Genomic DNA, 23,645 nt, shown 5'->3' with positions numbered 1-23,645 from the left:
TTTCGAGGTGCATTGTGGGAAATGTCGAGTGCACTACTTCTTCATCCACTAGACGCTTGGACACCCATCTAAAATGTTGTAATCACTATATAGTGCCCTATATAGTGATTAGGGCGGACGTTCGGACACAGTTGTGGACCGACTCAAACCCCAAACAACATGGATACCAAAATAACTGAAGGATCAAGATCTTCTGATGAACATTTACAGAAGTTTTTTTTTTTTTTAACTATACATTCCATTTTGAAAACTGGGAAAATTAAAGGCATACTATGCAACATTTTTCAGTTAATTAATGTGTTCCATAACGTTTTGGATGATTAAATGAGTCATTTCAGGTCGAACAAAGGTTTTCTCGGCCGCCCTGGTGGTCTGTAGGGGAAATACCGTACTTGCAATTGCAGGAGCCCTCGGCCCGCACCCACAGGCTCAGATAATCTCGTGCATCGCGAGAGTCGGTCTTGCTTTACAGCGAGAACTGCTGCAGGCCCCCAGTGAAAGGCATGCTCGTTGCTAGCGCAGTAGCGATATTTGTGCAGTTATCATGGCGGAACCAGCGAGAAAACAGCGAAAGCCCATGTCATCCGACAGTCGGATAACCGGATGGGAAACTCCAACTTGGCTAACTACAATCTTTGTTATTTAGACACATGCATAAAAAATAATGTATGAAAACATGCTAAATTTTCAAACTCGAAAATTCAGAACAAAATAGCCACTTACCGCAGTAGACATGGTGATTGGTTGCGTTCGCCTGTCTGCTAAGCTCAAAACAACCGCGCCTGGCTTGACGGAGAAACCAGGAGAATAGCTTAGCATATTTACGACAGTGCACTTTTACTTTCACCCTCTGGGGGGAGCCTCGCTGGAACATCAACACCAGTTGCATAGTATACCTTTAATATTGAAATACCCGTATTATACGTATTTTATCGCACCACCCATGCCAATACTTACCCCTATTTTTTAAGCTTTAGAAATTCTTGTTTTAAATCTTAAATTTTTCTGATTTAAAGAAAAAGTTTTAAAATTATATTTTTTTTTTTTCAGTTTAAATACAAATATATCTTTGAATAAACTTTGCAGCTCCATACTGCAGCCTTTATAAAAATGCACACATCCGATCTAAAGAAAAACCAAACACTGGAAATCTAGATAAGTCTTAAAATAAGTGCATTTGTTCTTGCATTGAGGAGGAAAAAGAGACATTTTGCCAATGCAACAAGACAATTTACAGTTAAAATAAGAAAACACAATTGCATTTTCTTATTTCAAGCGCATTTTATCTAATTATGTTATTTTTAGAGAAAAAATACTCATTCCATTGGCAAACTATCTCATTTACCGACTCAAATTAAAAGTAAATACACGTAATTCAGGAAATTTTAACTTATTTTTCTAGTGAAGAATCTACTTTTGGATACTTTCTGCCTTAAACCTAAAATAATAAAAGAGAAAAGACTGATTCTTAATTAAAAAAATATTCACACAATAAAACAATGATTTCAAACATTTTATTCGAACTGAAGCGACTCTGATGCTTCGTGCAAAGTTAATCGAAAGCCTTTAAAGTCAATAAATCAAGTTAAATACAGAAAAATGTTTTAAACTACATTCGCCACCTCTCCTCCTTCTACACACAGTGATATGTAAAAGTTAGAAATCAAAGGTTAAACAAGTTCCCTGCTCTCCAGAGCTCCCTGTGCACCGTCCTCTACAGTTTCCTCCAGAATGAGAATCGAGCCGTTAGTCCGACATGGATAAACAATGAGACTGAATCCGATTGAAGGTGGACAGAAAACAGCTGATTTATTTCTACGGTGGGTGTTTGTTGGTTTGGTTTCAGTTCGATGAGTCCAGAAGACGTTTGGTCCAATCAATGAGTGTTTCAGGTGAAAGAAGCGAAGGTGAAGAAATCACTTAATCTGCAGCCGACGGATCAGTCAGTGGGTGATAAAAACGCCACACTGTCAGGTTTCCACCCACTCCCAGGTCTTGTGCCAACTGCCAAGGCACCATAAAGCATGAAGAATCAGGAACACAAGGTATTCAGACCTTAAAAGGATGAAGGAAGCTTTAAAAGACTGAAAACTGTGATGAAAAAAAGATAAAATTATAAATTTATTCATAGGGCGGAAGACCAAAACATTCATTTGCTAAACTGTATCATCATCAAGAACTGCAGAGATGGTAATAGCTTGGCTCATTAGCATGCTCGCCTCTTTATAACGAAGCTAATCCAAACTGAAGCTTAACTGGATGATGACCAACGCTGCTCTGCAGCAGATTTCAGAAACAATCACTCCTCCCGATAAGGCAAAGCCTCAGACACAGAAGCGGGTCGTTTAGTGTACTCCTTTATTTATTCGACTGAAAGAGGAAGAAAACTTGAAAACAAGTTTGAGTTGATAAAGTGACACAAGTTAGGACTAAAAGTTTGTGTCGGACTCCTTGGTGTTTTGAACCTGCTGTAAGAACAATATAAACCACCAGAGCTGGTGACGAGCTGATTGGGTCAATGCTGCAGTCAGTTGGTCAGTTATCCCGTCAATTGGTGAGCCGGCGGACACAGGCCGCCATTGTTCTGTCCGATTTCCATCGTGTCCTCGTCTGACGCCAGCGGCCTCAGTGTGACAACGTCACATTGGGACCAGATTGGAGACAGATAGAGGAAAAGTGGTGGTGGGGGGTTTGGAGGAGGAAGAAAGGGAGAGGAGGAAGGCGGAGTCAGATGAGAGGGGGGGGACAAAGACCTCATTCTTTGCCGGTGGTGAGGAGCTTCAGGGCTTTCTGGAGGTTCTGGATGGCTGTGCCGACGTCCTCGTACTGCAGAGCGCTGCCAGCGTACTTACAGTATTTCTGCGCCTTGGTGAAGTCTTCTGGGGAGAGCTGGACGCGGCCTGAGGGAGGGAGGGGAGGGGGGAGATGAGAGGAAGAGGAAGAATAGGGAGATCAGACGTTAATGTGAGCCAATTAGAGGCCAAAAGAGAAGCAATCATTCGTGATCAAAGAGCTAATAAGGCTGCAGACAGAGATACAAAGACCAAGATCACTCTACAGCCAAAACACCACAGAGAGAAAGAAAGAGAAAATCTACCGGCTGTCAGGAACTTTAAGGAAAGGGTTGGGGATGAATGAGAGAGCTGCACCTTAAGGTCACGCCAGTGTGGTGTTGGTCTAAGGTTAAAGTGCTGTTTGAACTAGGGGTGGACAGTTCACAAAATCCACGGGTTGGGTTCGGTTCACGGTTTCGTGGTCACGGTTTTCGGTTCGGTATATGTTGATTGTTAGGAAAATCAATTATGTCTTGTATAGTCAGGTTAAAACTAAAAGAAAAAAGCAGTCTGACATTTGATACATCATTGTGACAGTCTTAGGTTAAAAGTAGAGAGATTCTGGCATTGCAAGAGAGGAGACAGTGCTAGTTCCAACATGTGCTTCAATCTTTAACAAAGAAGCATAGGCTCTATCAAAACTAGACTTAGGTCCCTTTATTTGAAATTAACTCAAGATAAATTGACATGTTTCAATTCCCTGATTATCAAAACTCAGTTTGTTCTGCAGTGTTTGAAATACAATCAAATAAATAAGGCTGGATTTCTTATCAAATTTAAAGTGCCACTGTGTTATCTAAAATAACAAAATAAATAATCCTGTAAATATTATAATCATCAATATATCCGCAGGTGAGCTTACATGTTGGTGGTGTTGCTGTTAGCATAAACAAAACGTGTTGCACAATGTTTGCACACTGTTTTTATCCACAACTTTCTTTCCGCCGTCATCGTAGGTCACTCTAAATGCAAAGCGCTCCCATACAGCAGACATATAAAGTGCTGCTGGCGCGTCTTCCAACTCCTGTTCTTTCCCACTCGCCATTCAGACACAATTCTCCACAACAACTGATTTTTTCCTGCTACACCCGGCTACGCTGCTTCGCTTCTTCTTCTTGTTGTTTACTACTGGTGGTTGGCTTTGGTCGCAGTACCGCCACCTTCTGCTCTGGAGTGTAAACGCTTCGCCTATGAGAAAAACGAGCAGCGCATGAACCGAACGCAACACACGCGAACCAAACCGAGACAGTCGAACCAAACGGTTCGGACAGTTTTCATAAACCGTTCCATCCCTAGTTTGAACAGGTCAAACCGCCAAAGTAACGGCTAACCTGCTCCAGAGACGTTTATAGTTAAGAAATAGTTTTGGCCAATAAAATCTCCATTTTCCATTTATAGATTATGATGTCTTAGCAGCTAATCTATCATCGGTTTCCACCTCCTCGCCAGAGGAGAACCAGTCTCAGGAGAGTCTTTTAGGGGAGCGGCTTTAGTTGATGTTTCGTAATGCTGTACCTAATTACGCTGCCTTACATTAAGCAATAGTTAGGCTGTTGTTGGACATTAGTCCTGGACTTGTTATGAATGTGCTATGCATACACCCGAAATTGAAAAAAATACATAGAAAGTTCAGCATATGCCAGCGTTAACGGAGATTCTGGGACGTTGGGCATTCGCTAGAAAAATCGGCAAGATGTGACAGGGCCCTAAGGTCATGGTGTTTGGACCATTCCATGGTAGGGTGGCTAAGTGATATTGATCAATGGCCCTTCAGCCTGTCAATGTTTTGTTTTTTTTGGCTTCGGCTGCTTTTGGCTCGACGTCGATGAAGCTTTTAAACATGAATCTTTTAAGGTGGTTGGGAGAAAAAGAGAGATTTTGGATCAGAAGTCTTCAGCACATGATCTGAGTTTGAAAGACTGACCTTGTGGTTGTAAATCCACCTAACTCCATTACATGAATCATTTAGCGATTAAAGGACTCTTAAATCTCTTATGATGAGAGGAAGGCAGTGATTGTTAGTAGGCTTTTCTGCGATCAAACCCATTAAGTGGGGCTTCTAATAAAGACCTTAACATTCTGGAACATCTCTGGAACATTTTCCCCGTGATTGCTGTCAACTCCTTCTGCCGCTCAATAAGCTTTCTGATCTGAATGACCTGAATTATCTGACATTAAACTTGAACTCCAGGTTCTCATACAGTCTGGAAAAGTATTGAACTATATTGCATTTTTCTTCAGGCCTAATTAAGAATGGAACATTTTTTAGCCCTTTTTCCCTATATTAAAAGTAAAAAAAACTGTTAATGTTTCATCCATCCTGTTTAAACAGGCCTCATGTTAAAGACTTGGATGTATAAAACTATCAAGCTAAAAACACTAAGAATCTTTGAAATCGGAATCTGGAAAAGGTTGAAATTTGAAAAGGGAAAAGTCTTCTGATCCCATCTTCGATCTTTTTAACAACCCAGATCTTTTCTGAACTTGTATATGTTACATATCTGCATCTTATTAAGCTCCTTCCCCTCCACCCTTTAGATTAACTCCGTCTCTCTAGGGGTTTACGGTTCAGCCTGACGGAGGGCGTAATGCTATCCGACACATACGCCCTCCTTCCAAATGCAGGGATCCAGGGAAAGCTGGAACGCAGGCCTGCAAAGCCTCTAAGAAATCCTTTAAATTCAGTTTAAAAAACCAGAACAATCAGAGAAATCTCCAGAAAAATGAAAGAGTTTGGGAATCTAACTCTGGGAAAACTACTGAACCCCTGAAACGATGGTTTACAACGTGTGACTAAGACCCTCCATACATTACAGGGTGTTTTATGAGCAGCGGGAAAAGTAAGGCACGTTTCTTTTTGTTTATTAGCGGCGCTGAATTATAGGTGCATTTATCACGATGACTGTAAAACCATATGCAGTAAAACAAAAAAATCAGATATAAGTTAATTTTATTGCTTTGTGAAACAGTCTCATAGCCAGAAGTGACTGAGCTCAGGATATTTCCCAGCCATAACAAACTGTCTCTCATCATCCATTTTCTCCTGATACTTTAAGCTATAACTAAATACCTAATGGTGCCTGACAGGAACTTAATAACTCATGTTTATTGGTAAATGTAAAACTTTAGCACTCTAATATCCTTTCTCTGTCTTGTTGCGTTATTTCTGTCTGCCCCTGAGAGTATAGGGTATTTTCTGTAATAAAACAAAAAGGTAAAAAATTAAAACTGTTGATGAAATAAGTTCTGGGCAAGAAATGTTTTTACAGAACCCTTAATTCTTTCCTTACATTTTTATTTCACTGGTCTGGGGTCTCCGCCCCTCAATCTGCCTCCCCTCCCCAGAGGAAAGTCCTAACTCGAAACATGCCTCAGCGTCTCGCTCGTCCCTCCGCGTAGCGCCGTCCAAACAGAACACGAGACACCGCATGGGACGGTGCTCGCTCCGCATATCCAACACGACCATCTGCTCAGCTGCTTCTCCAAACCATAAAACGAGTGACGGTGGAGGATTAAAAACATGAATGCATCATGAGGAATCACATTTTTTAAGCTGGTGAAGATTCTCAGTCATCCAGGTCATAGTCATTCCAAAAAAAATAAAAACTTTGACTTTGTTTCCAAGTTTAAAGACGTTTCGCTTCCCATCCAGGAAGCTTTTTCAATTCAAAATGCCAGAAATAGCATTTACTTCAAGGCTTTAAACAGTAGCCCAACAAAGCCTCGTTTTTGTGTAGAATTTGCATGATTTATAAACAAGCTGTTTAGAGTAAGCTTCCTATATGAAAAGAGTAATTTAGCTGTTTTATATGTTTAGAAACGTACAGAATAGCGATCCAGTCTCTAGATAATTCCAGTAGAGGAACCTGTAAGCCTTAGAGAGGTACGCAGTTATTTCCAGGAAAATTAATCTTCCACTTGTGGGAATAAATCCTAAGTATCTGAAACGATTAGGTGATTCCAACCAGCTGATGGGGGTATTAAGTCTCAGCAAAGTGACCTAAAGTGTAACTTCTAAGCTAGAGGGAACCTGTAAACCTGTAATAAGATGTAATGAAGTACCTTAGAAGATAAAATAAACAACCTGTAAATATGATGTTTGAGCTTGGCCTATTTTTCCAGTGTAGTCCTGTTTCTCTGACTGTGACTAACAGGATGTTCTCTTTTCATCCTCTGATGTGGGGGCTCTTCCTGGATGTGTGTTCCCTGGACAGGGCCGCCTGTGGAGCTGGTTGACAAGTTCCTTTTGTATCTCTACTTATTTCTGCATCTGCTTCTGTCTCCTTGAACCCCAGTCGGCCTCAGCAGATGGCCGCTCACACCGAGTCTGGTTCTACTGGAGGTTTCTTCCTGTTAAAAGGGAGTTGTTCCTCTCCACTGTCGCTACAACAGGGTTCATACAGCATAAGGCAAGTTAAATTCAAGACTTTTTAAGACTTTTTAATGCCACTTGAAATAAAAATTTAAGACCAAATTCACAAGAAACACAAGAAAAACCTGCTTGCGACAACTTAACCCAAAGGTTTATTTTAACATAAACCACTGCACTAATGTTTCAAATTTTGAAAAGCTTCCCATACAGGAAGAAAGCTAAAAACACCCAAATGACAGATATATTTTAACAATTATTTAACTGAATTCACAAACTTTGTTTTAGCAGGGAACAAAACAAATCAGTTTTAAAGCCAAAACATAACCAGTGCTAAGTCTTTTTTGCAGCTATTTTTCTTTGTATGGTTTTCTTAGTATGTTTGATTTGGTGATAAGTGGAGGCGTTGCAGAGACAAGGGTGGAACTAAACTGAGAAATACCGGCTGTTTCTCTGTAACTCCATTTTGACGCTTTGTGTTTCGCGCTTCGCATGTGCGACTCCACTGCCTTAATTCCCATCGTTCCGAGCTTGAATGACTTCTTGCACTAAATCCACTGAGCCTCATGTATGTTCCCTGGTTTTAGCCATGGAGGGAACTCTTGGCTGGAGACAATTTTGGTTACATTTACACTTGATCATGTTTTCCAGGCAAAAAGTTAATGGTGCATCTCCCAAATGTCCCGGCAGCAACAACATTATTTCGCTATCGGGACGGAACCAATAATGACGAGCTGTTATTTTTTTTTAATAAATAAAAAAAAGGTCAATTTTAATGTTTTATTTAGATTTAAAAAAATAAATCATAATAAAAATAATCCTATTTATGATGTTTTAAAAATTAAGACCTACGAAAGACTGATTTAAGACATTTTAATAACAATTAAGGCCTTAGTTTTATTTTGAAGAATTCAATGCCTTTTGAGACTTTTTAAGGACCCGCAGGAACCCTGTACAAGCATGCTTAGTGGGAGGGATTGCATTTGAGTCAATGAGTCGATGCAATCAGCTTGTTTTCCTTAAAAACTTTGAATCAATTTGACTCTATGATCTGGTTGAATTGTAAAGTGCCTTGAGATGACGTGTTGTGAATTGGCGCTATAGAAATAAACTGAATTGAATTAAAATACAGAGCAGGAATCGGCTATAGGCTTTGATGGTTACTGTCTGCGTTGTCTGAGGCATGACTTGGAGAGCCCAGGGTTTCGTAATCCAACAGACTGTTGATTTGAGCGACGGTCGATGTGGAAGTGGACAGAAGGGCTGTGGGTGTGCTCTGGGAAAGGGAGCGAAGCCACTCGGAGGCACGCATGCATGCATTAAAAGTACGACTGGAGAAGTTTATAACCTTTTACATTTTGTTTCTGATTTTAAAAAAAGAAAAAGCTTTGCAGATTGGAAAATATTCAGCAGAATAAAACCTGCAATCAAAAAAAAACATCTACAGATCAACTCATGCTAATGCTGAATAATTCGATTTGACAGCACATCTTAATGTATTCTGCAGTGGTTAAACTGCTGCAGCTGATATATTAAGATCCCATAGGGTCCCATACTTATTTCTATTAGATTAACTGTAACTGGAAACTAAGAGGAACAGCCAGGGATGGTTTATATGCTGGAGAGGTTTGATGAAATGACGTTTCTACCTCTATGGGTGAAGATGATCTTAGTTTCCATTTAAAGATAAAATTCAGACCTATAAAAAAAGGAGCATTGTTCCTGTTTGAGTCAGACATGAAGCTCAGAGAGTTAAGTAACTCAAAGTGTGGTTATTATGAGCTTAGTTTTGCTGGTTAAACTGTGAAATCACTGCTTAATTATGGGGTGTAGAACCACAGTCAACAGCAACTTTAACACTTTACTTACAGTTATTCTAGAGAAGAGTAGATGTGAAGTAAATGAAATAACAGCAAATTATCTTTCTAATTAAAGGTTAGAGGAGTGGGAGCCATTAAAGACCAAGAAGTAGGTCCCTTGGTGATTTCTTCGAAGCAGGGCAGGCTGACAGATAATATCTCTGTTAGTTAAGGAGCGTTCAGGAAGGATGGCCTGCTGCTCGCAACACTGCAGAAAAAAACTCAGCCTAAACCTCTAATCCCTCATCTGATTATTCTTGCAAATGCTGACTGTGTATTCTTAGGATGGGATCGGGTTAGGAGACAGAAAAAATGAAGCTAAAAGAAAAAATCTGCAAAGAGAGGTGGCCAGAAACCAGAGATCAAGAAGGAAAATATCGATTTTAGAGGAAAAACAAACCGATATTGAAGATATTTATATCTAACATCTAGCTTCTGACTCAATGTTGGGTTTCTTTTCAACAAATACAAGAGAAAAACAAACTTTAATTACTGCATTAGTTTGTTACTGAACTGATCCAGTGCTGATTCCCTTTCATACAGAAGAGAGCAGACATTTAGGAAAAGCAAAGAGCAAATTGAACCACTCGCTCTTATTTCTGTCTGCAATTATGTAAATCCTCAAAGATTTCCTGCCAGCTTTGAAGGACGCGGACCTAAACTTCCAGTGGGATCTAATGAACTTCCAGCGTGACCATTAAACCCTCACTAGGGCTTCTCCATCCAAACAGCAGCTGCTTAATCCTTAAACCAAGAAGAAACTCAAATCAGCTGAAACCCTGTATTCTGGATCCAGAGAACTTCTTCTAAAACTGGTCTAAATCAAATAGTGATTAAGAAGCAATTCCCCAAACATCACTGATTCCTCACAGGCTCATCATTTTACTTTCTTTAGATAACCTTTGGGCTCCTAGCTGGCTTTTGTTCTGAAATATCACACAGAAAACAGTTGATATAAAGCAAGGATCCGCAGGATGAAGAGATAAATGTCTGAGTTACCTAGGCAATTAGATGGGCAGCTAAACAGATGGGTGGATAAACCCTGAAATAGACAAATAGTTGGGTGATTTTTTTTGGGCCGATGAATAAAAACATCAACATGAACAACAAAACGTTAAACAGGTGGAAAACTGATGAGTCTTGACAGGGCTCGACGTTAACCATCGCCCGATCTCCCGGGGCAAGTAGTTTTTATTGTCGGGAGAGTACAAATTTCATTGCATTTGCCTGCCGGGCAAAAAAAAAATTATTTATCACTCAAAATTACTTTAAAATCACCGACATTCGCTGAAAACGACCCAGAAGCGTTGCCGGCGCCATTTTTGCTGTTTTGTTCACATTCTCGCGTTATTTGAAAAAGCCGCGTGATTTTCCGGCAGATGCCGTGATTTATTAACCTGACTCCGCCAGATGGATTTGCTCCGCATATCCATCTGGAAACCTTCCGTTGAAGTAATTTTGGGCAGGGGCGAAAATACTGGTTAGCTGATTGGCCTATGTTGGTGATAGACGGGCCAAATAAACCAATCAGATCAACGAAGCATATGACGTACTAACAGAACGACGACGAAGAGGAGCCAATTGATAGATCAAACTCTTGCCGAAACCAGTCGGGAGAAGAGCAAAAACATCTTTTCCTCTGAGAAAAGCCTCCAGAGCAGTGTTTTGCTCTTCTTTCAGTGAAGAAATACTCCGTAATTCCGATAAAACTTGCTCGATAGCCACGCTAACGCCAGTTTCATCGGCTGAAGCCGCCATGTTCTTTAGACTGAACTGTCGCGCTTCTCGTTGCGTCACACCTCAACCCGCCTCAAAGCCAACGCTGATTGGACGTTCGTTTGGTGAACGGCTCCAAATTTTCTTTAACGGAGAGTCTCCAGACTGATTAGCGAGTGAAATCTTGAAAGCTCGCGAGATCAGGATGGTCTCACGAGGCTAGTGATTTATGTCCGGGAATTGGCGCGAATAACACACATTTTTTTCAACTTGGCAGGCTAAAAAACAACAACAAGGCAAAAAAATTTAAGTACAGTAACACACCCACCACCTATTTTACCCTCCACCCAGATTACCTTAGATTAAAAACTATCGGTCAGGGATTAGGAAAATTGGCATTCGATGTTTCATTGATATATATACAAAAATGAATATTAGGAACTATATTTATCAAACATTATACTGGGCAAGTAAAAATTGTTTCTGGGCAAATGAAATGTAAAAGTCACTTGCCCAAAGGGCAAGTGGTAAAAATCATTAATGTCAACCCCTGCTTTGGTTTTGTTTCATGTCTTATCAAAGGTTTTCTGATTCTTCATGAAATACTTAAAAAAAGAAGCTAAATAGTTTTAAGCCCAATCATGAACTTTTAATCTCCATTTTTTGACAGGTGTCCTTGGTGAAGATGTGATCAAAAAGATGTTTTGCATTACAAAATAAAATAAAGTTTTGTTTTTTATGGATCAGAATGGAAGCAACAGAAGTCACTTTAAGGATAAACTTTTAACCCAATAAAAGTTTGCCTTTTTCCCCCCACCAACAGAGACTCCACATTTGGCCGCTGAACAGAAAACACATCCTTACTGTTTAATTGGCCTCTTCTTCCCAGTCTGTTAGACACATTTAAACAGGAAGCAATGAGCTCCATTTTTCTTCATTTAAAAATCTTGGACCGGAGCTTAATGTGCTGCTTAAACAGGCCGATACTTTTTAATTGTACCAGCAGTCAGACTGAAGGGCAATGACCCGACTCCTGAGACCCCTTCATCAATCTGGGAGGAAAAAGTTCAGGAAAAAAGCTTTTCTTCCCCACGTTCAGCTGCTCAGCAGGTTTATGAAAAAGAAATATTTCAATTATTCCTTTCACCTCTTTTAACAAGTGAAGATTCTGCAAAGCAGGTAAAACCTAAGCTTCAGAAAAATAGATGATCTTATTGAACATCTGGCTGCATACGGCTAAAAAAAAACTACAGTAAGATTTATCTACAAATGATGGGAGGGAGGAACAAACCAATACTTTGGCACAGGATAACAGATCTTTGATAAGCATCAAAGAGTAAGAAAAACTTTCATGTAGTTCATCCAAACATTCATGGTTACATCAGGGACAGAAGAGCAAATCAAACTAGAACATTTCGGAGGAACATGAAAGGCCAGCGAGAAAAGCTCAAACTACGGAATAAAAATGGGTCAAGAAGTAAAACTCTACATGGAGGCAGCCATGATGGAGTAAGATAAATTTGTCCATCTACCGGTCTCCATGGTGATCATCTCCCTCCTCCTCCATTTTCCTAATGTCAACTTTGGTTAATGCGAAAAGTACTCATTAAGATAAGATGCTGTAGGATGTATGAAGGCAGCCATGTTGGATTAAGGAAAACCCTTTTTAAATAGAAGTTCTCTGACTTTAAGGACAATGTGGTCTGATAAAGAGTACATTTATAGGCCAGAATGACTTGAAATTTAAATATAAAAATTTAAGTTTCCACTGCTCTATAGAACACAGCGCTGGCTGCCCCTCTCCCACCTGTTACTGCATACCACTTTTATACTTTTCTACACTTAAAATAAAGTATAAATCCAGCTGTTTGGAAATACAGTATCTCATTTAATCAGTCATGGGATCAAAAATACAGGAACATATAAGCGAAGCTTCCAAGGTGCCTGGACAGATTTATTTTTTTGGATTTTATTACACATATTTTGTTATGTTTAATTCAAGAATAAACTTTGTCCGTGTTTGTTTGTTTGTATAAAATTTTAAAAGACCTTGAGAAAGGTCTTTTTTTTCTTTTCTTCAAGCTTTCTTTTAAACCAAACAGAGGAAACTGATACACTTTGGTGTTTTCTATATTATTGACTTCAAATAAACAAAAAAGGAAAAGAAAAACATCATTCTGAATGCCCTGCTACTTCAAGCTGGTCTTTATTTTGATGTTTTTTTTTATTCCTTGGTGCTAAAATCTCACCAACAAATCTACTGTTTTCCCTTCAAGCTGTTCTGCTTTTGTTGTTAACTGCATACGTTTCCATATTTCCATAAAAAACAAGCTTATCAAAGATTCTTTTCAATTTGTAGGAAGGACAAACACTGATAAGAATCAGTGCTGCTACTAATTACTCTCCTATTTCAGAGAAATACACAACAACATGAATATCATGATAAGGTTTGTAATAATTCATGGAAATAATCAACATTTTTTACCGTTATTTATGGACATAAAACTAAAATTTCTGAAAATTTGAAGAATATTTTCAAGAACAGTTTATTTCCCTGTAAGATGGGGAAATATAGCTCTTATTAACAAGGTGATTTTACTTTATAAGGATCAGAATGAGAAAATAGAAATTAGAATGATAAAGTTTAAAATCCTGACTAATCATCAGCTTTAGAAGAAAATCATCATAAAATGTGTGGTCACATTTTTACCCATCAGAAGGAAATGTAGTTTAAGACTTAAGAAAAAAGATTACTATTATAGAAGACAATAAAAGGAGAAGTGGATCTGCTTTAATCTACAGTGTAAACGCTCAGAGCAGCAGCTGGGCTCCAGTCTCACCGCTGACCCTGGCTGTGGCTCGCCACCACCTGCTAATCACGGTGTAGAAAGCGACAAAGAGGCGGTGGTGTGGTTAAAATGATATGTTCAGAAGGCGAACCTCAGCCTGTCCTGTAGAGACGCTTATTTTACTTCAGTTTGAAATCAGGAGAGAGACGCAGCCCTGGTAGGGAGACCCTGCCAGGCCTGATATCTCATAAAACCGCACTGATGGAGGTGACAGGGGCGGCCGTATCTTTCACACATAAACCTCTAAAGAAGAAAAAAAAAAAAACCCGTTTGAGGAGTTTGTTTTTTTGGTACTAGACTTCATTTTATTTATTTTTTTGTGCTTCATTTCAAAAAGGGAATTTAGAAGAAAACCGCCTAATGACATAACTGCTTATAAATCACTTTAACCAAATAAAATCTAACAGTAAGGTCAGGTCAAATTTTTTTTTTTTTATGTTATTTATTATTAGGATTGTCGGGCACTGTTTAGAATTTTCCCAAGCAAAAAAAAAATGTAACTTTCCGGCTTGAAATGCAGGGAAAGGAATGTTAGAAGGAGAAGATGGACGGATAGATGCAATAAGACTCTAAACTCTCCTTTTCCCTTCAGCCCTTAGACTTAGACAGTTTATATTGTCACTTTGTATACTCAGAGTGTATACAACAAGACATTTTGTTTAGTACGGCTTTCAGACAGTAAATGAAGATTTCCATTCCTTAAAGTGCAGCAGTGATCTACGGAAGAGGATTAGGGCCACTGAAAAAAAAAACTTAACTGATTTTAAATTTTATTTCAGTTTAGTATGGGAAAATTCTGACTTTAATCTCAGAATTCTGACAGCTAACAAACATGTTAGCATCAAGCCATAGCCATGTCTTTTTTAGAGACTAGCTCTCTTGTTTTAATGACCTTCTGCTCCTTTATTAATGAGGGGACCCCTCGGGCACGTAAAAAGTTGCCTAATTCTGTCATTTTCCACCAAAGTGTCACTGGCCCTCTCAAACAACTTACATCTTTGTCAGTGAAGCTCAGTGCTCCCACATCTCTTCTTTCATGGTGCCCATCTACATTAAAATCCAAAGTTCTGAGATTAAAGTCAGAATTCTGAGAAAAAAGTCAGAATTCTGAGAAAAAAGTCAGAATTCTGAGATTAAAGTCAAAATTCTGAGAAAAAAGTCAGAATTCTGAGATTAAAGTCAGAATTCTGAGATTAAAGTCAGAATTCTGAGATTAAAGTCAGAATTCTGAGATTAAAGCCAGAATTCTGAGATTAAAGTCAGAATTCTGAGATTAAAGCCAGAATTCTGAGATTAAAGCCAGAATTCTGAGATTAAAGTCAGAATTCTGAGATTAAAGTCAGAATTTTGAGATAAAAGTCAGAATTCTGAGATTAAAGTCAGAATTCTGAGATTAAAGTCAGAATTCTGAGAAAAAAGTCAGAATTCTGAGGTTAAAGTCAGAATTCTGAGAAAAAAAGTCAGAATTCTGAGAAAAAAAGTCAGAATTCTGAGATCAAAGTCAAAATTCTCAGATCAAAGTCAGAATTCTAAGAAAAAAGTCAGAATTCTGACTTTTTTCCCATACTAAATTGAAATAAAATTTAAAAATTAGTTAACTTTTTTTTTTTTTTTTCCAGTGGCCCTAATCCTCTTCCGTAGTGATCAAATGTAAACTATTTGGGAGAAAAAAATGGTGCAAAAAATGCACTGATATGGAAGTTCAGAGAATTGATTTATGTAGTTCAAATACGCAGTATTTTTTGTTTAGTGTTATCAGTTTGATGCAGTGTCAGATCAACAGTTCAGCTGTCTGATGGCAGTGGGAAAGAAACTTTTGCAGAATCTGCTGGACCTGCATCAGATGTGAAATGCTTATTCTGGGTTTATTTGTTTAAATTTAAAAGCAAGTAAACATAAACTGAAGATGAGTCAGATTAATGGAAACACAACATATGAACCTCGACTCAAAATGTTTCACCGTTTCTGTTTAGTGTTTTCATTTCCATTGTTGTCATACGAGCTCCTTCTTGTATTTTTCTAAAATAAAGCATTTCTGGGCTCCAGACATAAATTGATCCTTCAAAATCTCTGTTGGATTTTGTAACACTGAAGAAAAAAAAAAGAAAGAGTTTAAAAAGTGAACGGTCTGAGACATCGTTAGATCACCAGGACCATTTTTCTACAAGGTAAAGATATGAGATGTGACTGATTAATTTATGATTCTCCGACATTATGAGTTTTTTTTTTTCTGTGAAACCAAAAGGTTTGGATGCCAGGCGTATAAGAACAGAATCTGCATTTGAGGCAGAACTGGGGTGTGGGGGGTGTGCGGGTTTTCCTTACCCTGCTGCTGGGCGTTGAATAGAGACGGATCAACATTAGGAACGGCTGGGGCTGCAGGCATCGGTTTAACAGCTTCTCCTGAACAAAAGCAGGGAAAGAAGAAACAGTCAAAAGCCTAAAGTAAAAAAAACGCTATTTAGAAATAATAATAAATTAGATTTACAACAGAAGATGTCTTTTCAATCATTTATGAAAAAAAAGCGGCAGCAATAAATGAGAGGTTGTCAGTGCTAAAGTCTGTTACTAGAGAAATAATTTGTTTTTCTCTCTCCAAACACAAATCACTAGAGCAGGAGTAACAATTTAAACACAGGTCCGAATTAAGAAAATCATCAAACAGGTCCGGAGACATTTTTTATTATAACCTGTTACTTTAAACAGAATTTAACACTGAAATAAAATTAGGTGTTTATGCATTCATGTTATACATTGACTTTTTGCATAAATAAATAAATATAAAAAAATTGAAAAGTTTTTCCATTTTAAAATCAAGTGTTTTTTGAGGTAGAGAACAACAACTTTTCAGTTTGGTATATAAACAATTTTATAAAACACCTGAACTGACCACTTTTTTTCCCCGTCTTAATGAGAGCAGTGGGCTTTAGGCTTTAAACCTGGGTTTGAATGGAGACTAAGCCATTCTCAAGCACATATCAAGGTGCGTTCACTGGACAGCGTTCATCGCCCCTTACTTACAATAATGTAAAGTAGTCAGAGTCAAAACAAATTACTGACCCTTTGGTCTAACAGTAACATGTTATGAATAAACCTTGAGAAAGAATCTGGCTTGTTATGGGAATACGTATGGCTTGTCTACAAACACCCCTCACTCAGGCATTGTGTGCCCTTGCAGGTGAAACACAGCGAGTAAAAAACGTAAATAGCATAAATCAATATATGGGAAGAGAAATCAAAAATTTCCAACCTTTCAACACAGTTTCTTTCATGATGGACTCTACTGTTTTAAAAAAAAAACTCCTGTAGAAGTTAGAGTATCAACTTAAGTGTTTTACTGAAGTAAAAGTAAAATTTTTAAAACTACTTAAAGTATAAAAGTAAAACTAATGCAGGAAAAATGTTAAGGACTGAAGCTTTCCAGCACCACCCTATTAACCTCTTACACCCTAAGGGGGTATAAATAAATTTCTGCCTGACAAAAACACACATAAGTAAATAACTTATAGCCTCACAGCTATTAGATTTAAGAAGAAACTTTTGGTACGTCTGTAAAGGTAAGATGTCATAGAATGGTTTTCTGGTGTCAGCACCATTGTAGCTTTGACCCTGCCTGAACTATTAGGGACAAAATACAAAATATTTTGCATTTTTTGAACATCGGCAAAATTTTCTTTGAAATAAACATTGCAAAACACTACCAAAATATTATTTATAGCACAAAAAAGTAGTACAGACTTTTAAATCTAAATGTTGTGTAAAAATATACCAAATTTGGACTCAATCAGATGAATCATATTTATTTTAGAATGGTATTAGTGAGAAATTTCTTAGGCGGAGAGGCCATTTTGGCACATTTATCCATAAATGTCACCAAACTGTGCCAAATGTGTTTTTTACATCAATACTGGGGGTTTGTTAAAATTACAAGGTCACGTAGAAGCTGGACCCACCGGTGGGTCCGTAGGGTTCTAGGGGTTAAAGGAACTTTTTTTTTTATTTTATTTTTTTTATTAGGTTTTAGCATCAAAATACAAAATGTGCAAAAATATATGAACAAGATATGTAGACTTTTTTTCTATAACAGAACCGAACATAGGTCGTACAGTACACATGGATAAGCCTTCCCAAATAAAATCCAGAGGAACAAGATTAATAGTGAGAGGAAAAAAAAAAGGGTGGTGGGGGGGAGGATTTAAGAAAAAAGTGCATCAATGGGTAATAATGACAGAATAAATAATTTGATAGGTCAGGCAAAAGCAAAATTTAGTTGGGCACCATACGGGACGGCAATGTCTGAATAAAATCAAAAAACGGTTGCCAAATCTTTAAAAATGTAGTTGTGGAACCTCGTAGGGTAAATTTAATCTTATCAAGTTTACTAAAGTGTAAAGCATCTTTAATCCAGATTTCAAATGAGGGAGGTAAAGCTGATTTCCAGCACAGCAATATTCTACGCCTCGCCAACAAAGTGAGAAATGAAATCAGATCAGCCTAAAGTCTTGACAAAGAAACCGTCTCAGAAAGTACACCAAACAATGCAGTTAGGGGATCAGGCTGGATGGACATATGAGCTACTTCAGACAAGGCTGCAAAAATGTTTGTCCAATATCGCTTTAGTGATGGGCATGACCAAAACATATGGATCAGTGAGGCAGGTGTTTGATGGCAACGATCGCACTCCGGGCTAACGTTTGGGTATATTTTAGAAAGCCTGGCCTTAGTCCAGTGAGTGCGATGCAGGACCCTACACTGAATTTGTCCATGTCTGGCACACAGTGACGAACCATGTACACGCTAAAGAATTCTATCCCACAAGTCATCTGGAAACAGAAAACCCAAGTCCTCTTCCCATGCCGTAAAGGAACATTTTCTACAGTTCTGGATGATAACTTCCTAAGACTTAAATTTCTAAGTTGTATAACTAATAAGGGTGTGCAAAATAATCGTCATGACGATGCATCGCGATTCTAATTTTAATAGATTCTTGAAGGCAAGAATCAATTATAAAAAAAAATAAATAAAAAAAAGAACAAATAAAATACATGAATGGTTGCCGCACATCAGCCAAATCAAGTGGAATACAACTTCCAGTCCAGCAGATGTCGCTGCGGTTGTCTTGACGCCTGCTGCCTTGTGTCACCAGTGAGGCCATGTAAACGGCACTGATTATCCTTATTTTGTTATTTTAAGTTTGATGAATCCTAAGATCTTTTTGTCAGTGTGTCCACACCAGTAATAGCAATATTTCTGTCCAGTATTTGTTTCCATGGCAACACCACCAAAAGTCGTCTCAATAAATACAGCTATGTATGAATTCAGTTGCTTTCATGTTATGTATCAATTGAAGACACTATCCAGATCACACCCAGCCAGTCAGCCACTGGTAAGGGCTGTATCTTTTTCTTGAAAATATATCGCAATGCATCACGATGCATCGCAATATTTCAAGTATCGTGATGCATCGTGATAGAATCGCATCGTTGCATGTGAATCGTGATTCCAATCGAATCATGACTTCTTTGCCAATACCCACCCCTAATAACTAATGATAAGGGTTACAAAAAATAACTGAATCATCTTGGAAGAAAAAAAAAAACATTTATTATGGTACGTGGCAAACAACAAGTTGGGGCAGCACCAATTCTAACCACAAAGAAATTGTTTGGATGAAACAAATTATTTTGATAATTTAGAGGCCATAATGAAACGTAAATGAAACAAAACTAACGAGTCTATTTGTAAAATGTAGAGTAGAAGAAAAAAGTTAACATATTTACTTAAGTAAGGTAATGAACTTTGTTACTTGACACCTCTGCTTGAAGGTCAACTCTGAGATCCTTCCAGCTTGGCATTGTGCTACCCCCCCATGCAAACATTAAGTGGAAAAACAACAAATATTTCCAAAAACCTACGGACTCTTGTTCTGGTGATGTATTTTCTAAATGAATGCCTGAGCAGACACCCTGTCCTTCTGGAGGCTCTCAGGGAATACATTACAGTTATTCACCATCAGTCACATTTTCAGAGGAAAAACACCTCGTCTATCAGCACTTAGTTTGATTGGACGAGCTCTACATTCAACTTCTGACACTCCTTAATCTTAATCAACCCTTTTTACCGCAGACATGTTTGAAGAAGTGCCAGTCGGACGATAACTCAACAAAGTGAGAGTGTTTGCACTTCTTCTGCCAGCTCGCGCTGCAGAAATGCCTTCTCTGCTATCAACTTATGCTGAATGGGAAGAAAAACAAACATCCTGCCTTTTATCAAAACAGTCCTTCAATAATCCCCCTCTTTGTCTTTGGCTGTAAATAACACCTCAGATATCTTCAAAGTTGAGATGAAGCAATATTTAACACCTGAACTTAACACCAAATTCAGTCATGAAATCAGAAGATTCTTTAATAAAAAATCTTCACGCACTAGAATGATTTAAAAAAAAAATGGAAGAAACTGAGCAAAACATTAAATACAAATCAGGGGTAAAAGGAACCGTTCTCAGCGGATGATCAAGATCTGAAAGAGTGAAAACAGACAGCAGTACCTCACTGAAGTAACCCGAGATTAGAGCCTTGGGGGATACCTAAAGATCACATGGTATGGAGAACACAGAGTGAGTCGCAAGAACGTGACTCCAGTTAGTTTGAGGGGGATTGAAGATGGACTGAATTCGTTTTTATTTGTTTCTTTTCAGGGGAATCAGTAGCCCCATTTACACTACCCTCTGAAAACCGATCTGTGCCGAGTTCGGACCAAGCTTGGATCGGTTAACCATGCCAACTCGGTTCCTTATGACTGTTTACACACCACGCTAGGACGATTCCTTCGCCTCCAATGTGCGATCTACAGAACAACTGCTGTCTAGCGGTAAACAAGTAGATCGCCATGATGGTGCCTGTAACATTCAGGTAGTTTGGTTTTGGTTATATTTGTGACATTTTTGTTGTTTGTGGAGAGTCAGGCGAAGAAGGCAGCTTTTCGGCTTTTGGAAAGTGGATATGACAAACGATAGTCTAATCAGGGCTTATAGCAGTTGTGTACGACCAAAAGAGGGCACTGGGTTGCCGCCCCACCCACCCAATGACCCCGATTAAAACAGAAAAGATGGAAGACAAACATTAGATTAAATTAAAATGTAAAATATTTCAAAATATATGAATATATATTTTTTAGATCTGAAAGATAAATATTTAATCTTTAATGACTGGTAAAGCGCCATTCCATTTTTGGCCAGATTGGTGGTGTATTTCCGTCCTAGGGCGCCAAAATCATAGACTCGTTAAAAATCGTACATGCGCAGTAGCTCCTCTGCAATAAAAAAGGTATAGAAGAGCTCGGGGCGCCGGAGAGCGTATTTGCTCACTACCTCCCTCCACAGCGCAAACTTTTTGAGGCTGATTGACAGGGCGAGTCGCAGGAGAGACACGTTTTTATTGGGTGGGGGAATGGAAACCATCCTTTTCCAGGACCCGGTTTAGCTACAAGGCTTGGCTAACTGCATGTAGCGAGGCTAACACTTTATTCTGCTTTCCCTGCCTCCTTTTTAAACGTGGGGATCTGACCCAGTATGAATAAAGACAGCTAGGACTGATTTAAAGCACTTCTTAGAAAAGGCAAAAAAAGCATGAAAAATCCGGGATTCACATGGAAAATAATATAATATAGTCTACTCTTTCTAGGCGTCTCCTAACTTGGATAGTAGCTCTTAAATAAATACATTCTCAGAATAGTTTTTATATATGAAAATAATATAAAGCTGACTAAGAGCTTCTCCGTTATTAAACTTGTACATTATTTTTTTAGGTTAATGAAAGAATATAGGACTATTTGCCTACACAAAGCCTCAGAAGGGCAAGATATATGTACAAACATAAACCTGTAAATGAAATGATGTTTTGTTTTTATGAAGTATTTTTATAATGTTTGTTGTTGTTGGCATTCATATACGTATACCGGTGTGATATGCGTTTTATTGGTTTTTGGTATACGTCTATTTTGATTTTATAGCCCTCCCTGGAGAAAACTAGCCTGACGTAGTCCGACTCAATTCTAGTCAGAATATGAGTCTGATGCTGCTCCATAGAGCTGTGATTATGGGGCGTGTTTCGAACGAACCAGGAAAAAAAATGCCTCTGCACTCAATTGGATAGACCTACAACCAATAAGAGCAACGGAGTGCGTGACGTATGTTAAGCCAGGCATAGTTGTTGTCCACAAAAATCAAAGCGTGCAGTTTCACGCCTAGAATAAGAAGATGAGACTTGATCGCGTTTCTCTGTTCCTCTTTTAAAATTAATTTGCTGTCGATATCTTCTAGAACAGACCTAATAGCAGAATCTACTCACCCAAACTCTCCAGCGGCAGCCATTGTTGTTGTCACCCAAGCGCGCTTTGGTCACGTGGTTGATTACGTTACTCTTGATCATCTGTCCATCATCGTATAAAGCCCGCCCTGACAATTTGATTGGATCGCCTGACAGTGGGCGATCATACTCGCGCTACTATGGAGCAGAGCCAGACCGAACTTCCCCGAACTCAAACCTTGTGGGCGGGACTAAGTTCGGATTGGCACCCAGGCAAGGAGAAAACTCCACCGGCCGCCACAGACGCAGGAAACAACAGACTATGAGGTTCATCACAGAATCATCACTGGAAATCATGTGGCACGGTAGGGAAGCTGGTATTTTTAGAAATGTCTGAAGTTTCATGATTATGGAGGCTGACTGTAAGGAGATGTCGCGGCCTACTCATGCGTTCTTTGTTATCTGAGAACTGAGCCAGAACTGAACCGCGCCGAGCCCTACTGATGAACTAGTACCATGCTAGCGTGGTTCGGTTATGTCTGGCGCGGTCCGGCTCAGTTTTACATGCCATTTACACTCAACAGTTATTTCGGTTACCATGTTCGGACCGACCAGGCACTGTTTCAAAATGGTAGAGGAGATGGGGCTATAGTGGCAGGCGTTCAGTTTTTTTTGCAATCAGCTGGTTAAAGGTCTACCGGAGAGATTAGTGCGTGACGATTAGGAGGGAAGGCTTATGCACTGCAAAAAAATGTAATCTACATAAGTCATTTTGTCTTAAAATAATTGCATTTTTTTCTTGAATTGAGGAGGAAAATTAGACATTTTGCCAATGGAACGAGACAATTTACATTTAAAATAAGAAAAAAACAATTGCGTTGTCTTTTTTCCAGTGAATATATCTAATTATCTTATACTAAGAGTGAAAATACTCATCCCATTGGCAAACTATCATATTTACCTGCTCAAAATAAGGGTAAATGCACTTAATCTAAGATATTTTTACTTATTTCTAGATCATTTTTCCAATGTGGAGTTGTGCTCACTGGGTGAGCAGGTCTTCAGGCCGCATCGTTTAGGTGTTTTATGGAGGGATGGGGCATTTAAGCTTAAAAAAAATACAAATCATCAACACCAAATAACTCAAAGCAGTCAAGCTCTTAAATTAATGTTTAAACCAGTCAGCAGGAGTAAAGTCAACCAAGTTTATCAATCAGGAACTTCTCCTTCCTTTGGATTCTCACATATAGAATATTCAGTATTTAGTGATTCCCCAGCGTTAAAGTAAATGACTTCTTAGAGATGTGATCTGTTATATTTGGATAAAAAATCTGATGACTATAAGTCAGTTAAAGGTCTTTAAAAACAAAAAGTGATTCATTCTGACTGTTATGGTGAGTAGTGACCTAGTGGTTAGGGTTTAGGGCTTGGAATCCTCAGGTTCTGAGTTCGATCCCCACTTCCACAGACTGCCACCTCTGAGCAAAGACCCTTAACCCCACAATGGCAGCCCACTGCTCCCCAAGAGCAGTGGGCAGAGGTACATTTCTCCTATATGAGATCAATAAATTTCAATTATTGTTATTATTAAATAACAATAATTACTTTGCAATTCTTCATAAACTTCTCTAAATTTACTGCAGTCAGTAAGAAACTTGTTTGCTTCTTGCTTTAATTTATTACTAAATATTCCTTCCTATGCTTAAATTAAA

At 38.6% G+C, this 23,645-nt stretch overlaps 1 protein-coding gene across 1 annotated transcript in view; it reads right to left on the bottom strand.

Annotated features, from left to right (window-relative positions):
* Nucleotides 1–1,499: 1,499 nt before the first annotated feature.
* The window catches only part of vta1 (vesicle (multivesicular body) trafficking 1), an 81,007-nt gene continuing 58,861 nt past the window's right edge, over nt 1,500–23,645 (bottom strand). The window contains exons 7-8 of the mRNA XM_038294290.1: nt 15,953–16,030; nt 1,500–2,900 (exon numbers count right to left, since the gene is read on the bottom strand). Of these exons, the coding sequence (XP_038150218.1) occupies nt 2,755–2,900; nt 15,953–16,030 (224 nt within the window). The 3' untranslated portion in view covers nt 1,500–2,754. The remainder of the gene's footprint in view (nt 2,901–15,952; nt 16,031–23,645) is intronic.

Source organism: Cyprinodon tularosa, unplaced genomic scaffold, assembly GCF_016077235.1.
Source record: "Cyprinodon tularosa strain WSP-4 unplaced genomic scaffold, ASM1607723v1 ctg338, whole genome shotgun sequence".
In the NCBI taxonomy this organism is placed as follows: domain Eukaryota; kingdom Metazoa; phylum Chordata; class Actinopteri; order Cyprinodontiformes; family Cyprinodontidae; genus Cyprinodon; species Cyprinodon tularosa.
The sequence above is the reverse complement of the archived record's forward strand: the minus strand, read 5'-3'. Positions and strand labels throughout refer to the sequence as shown.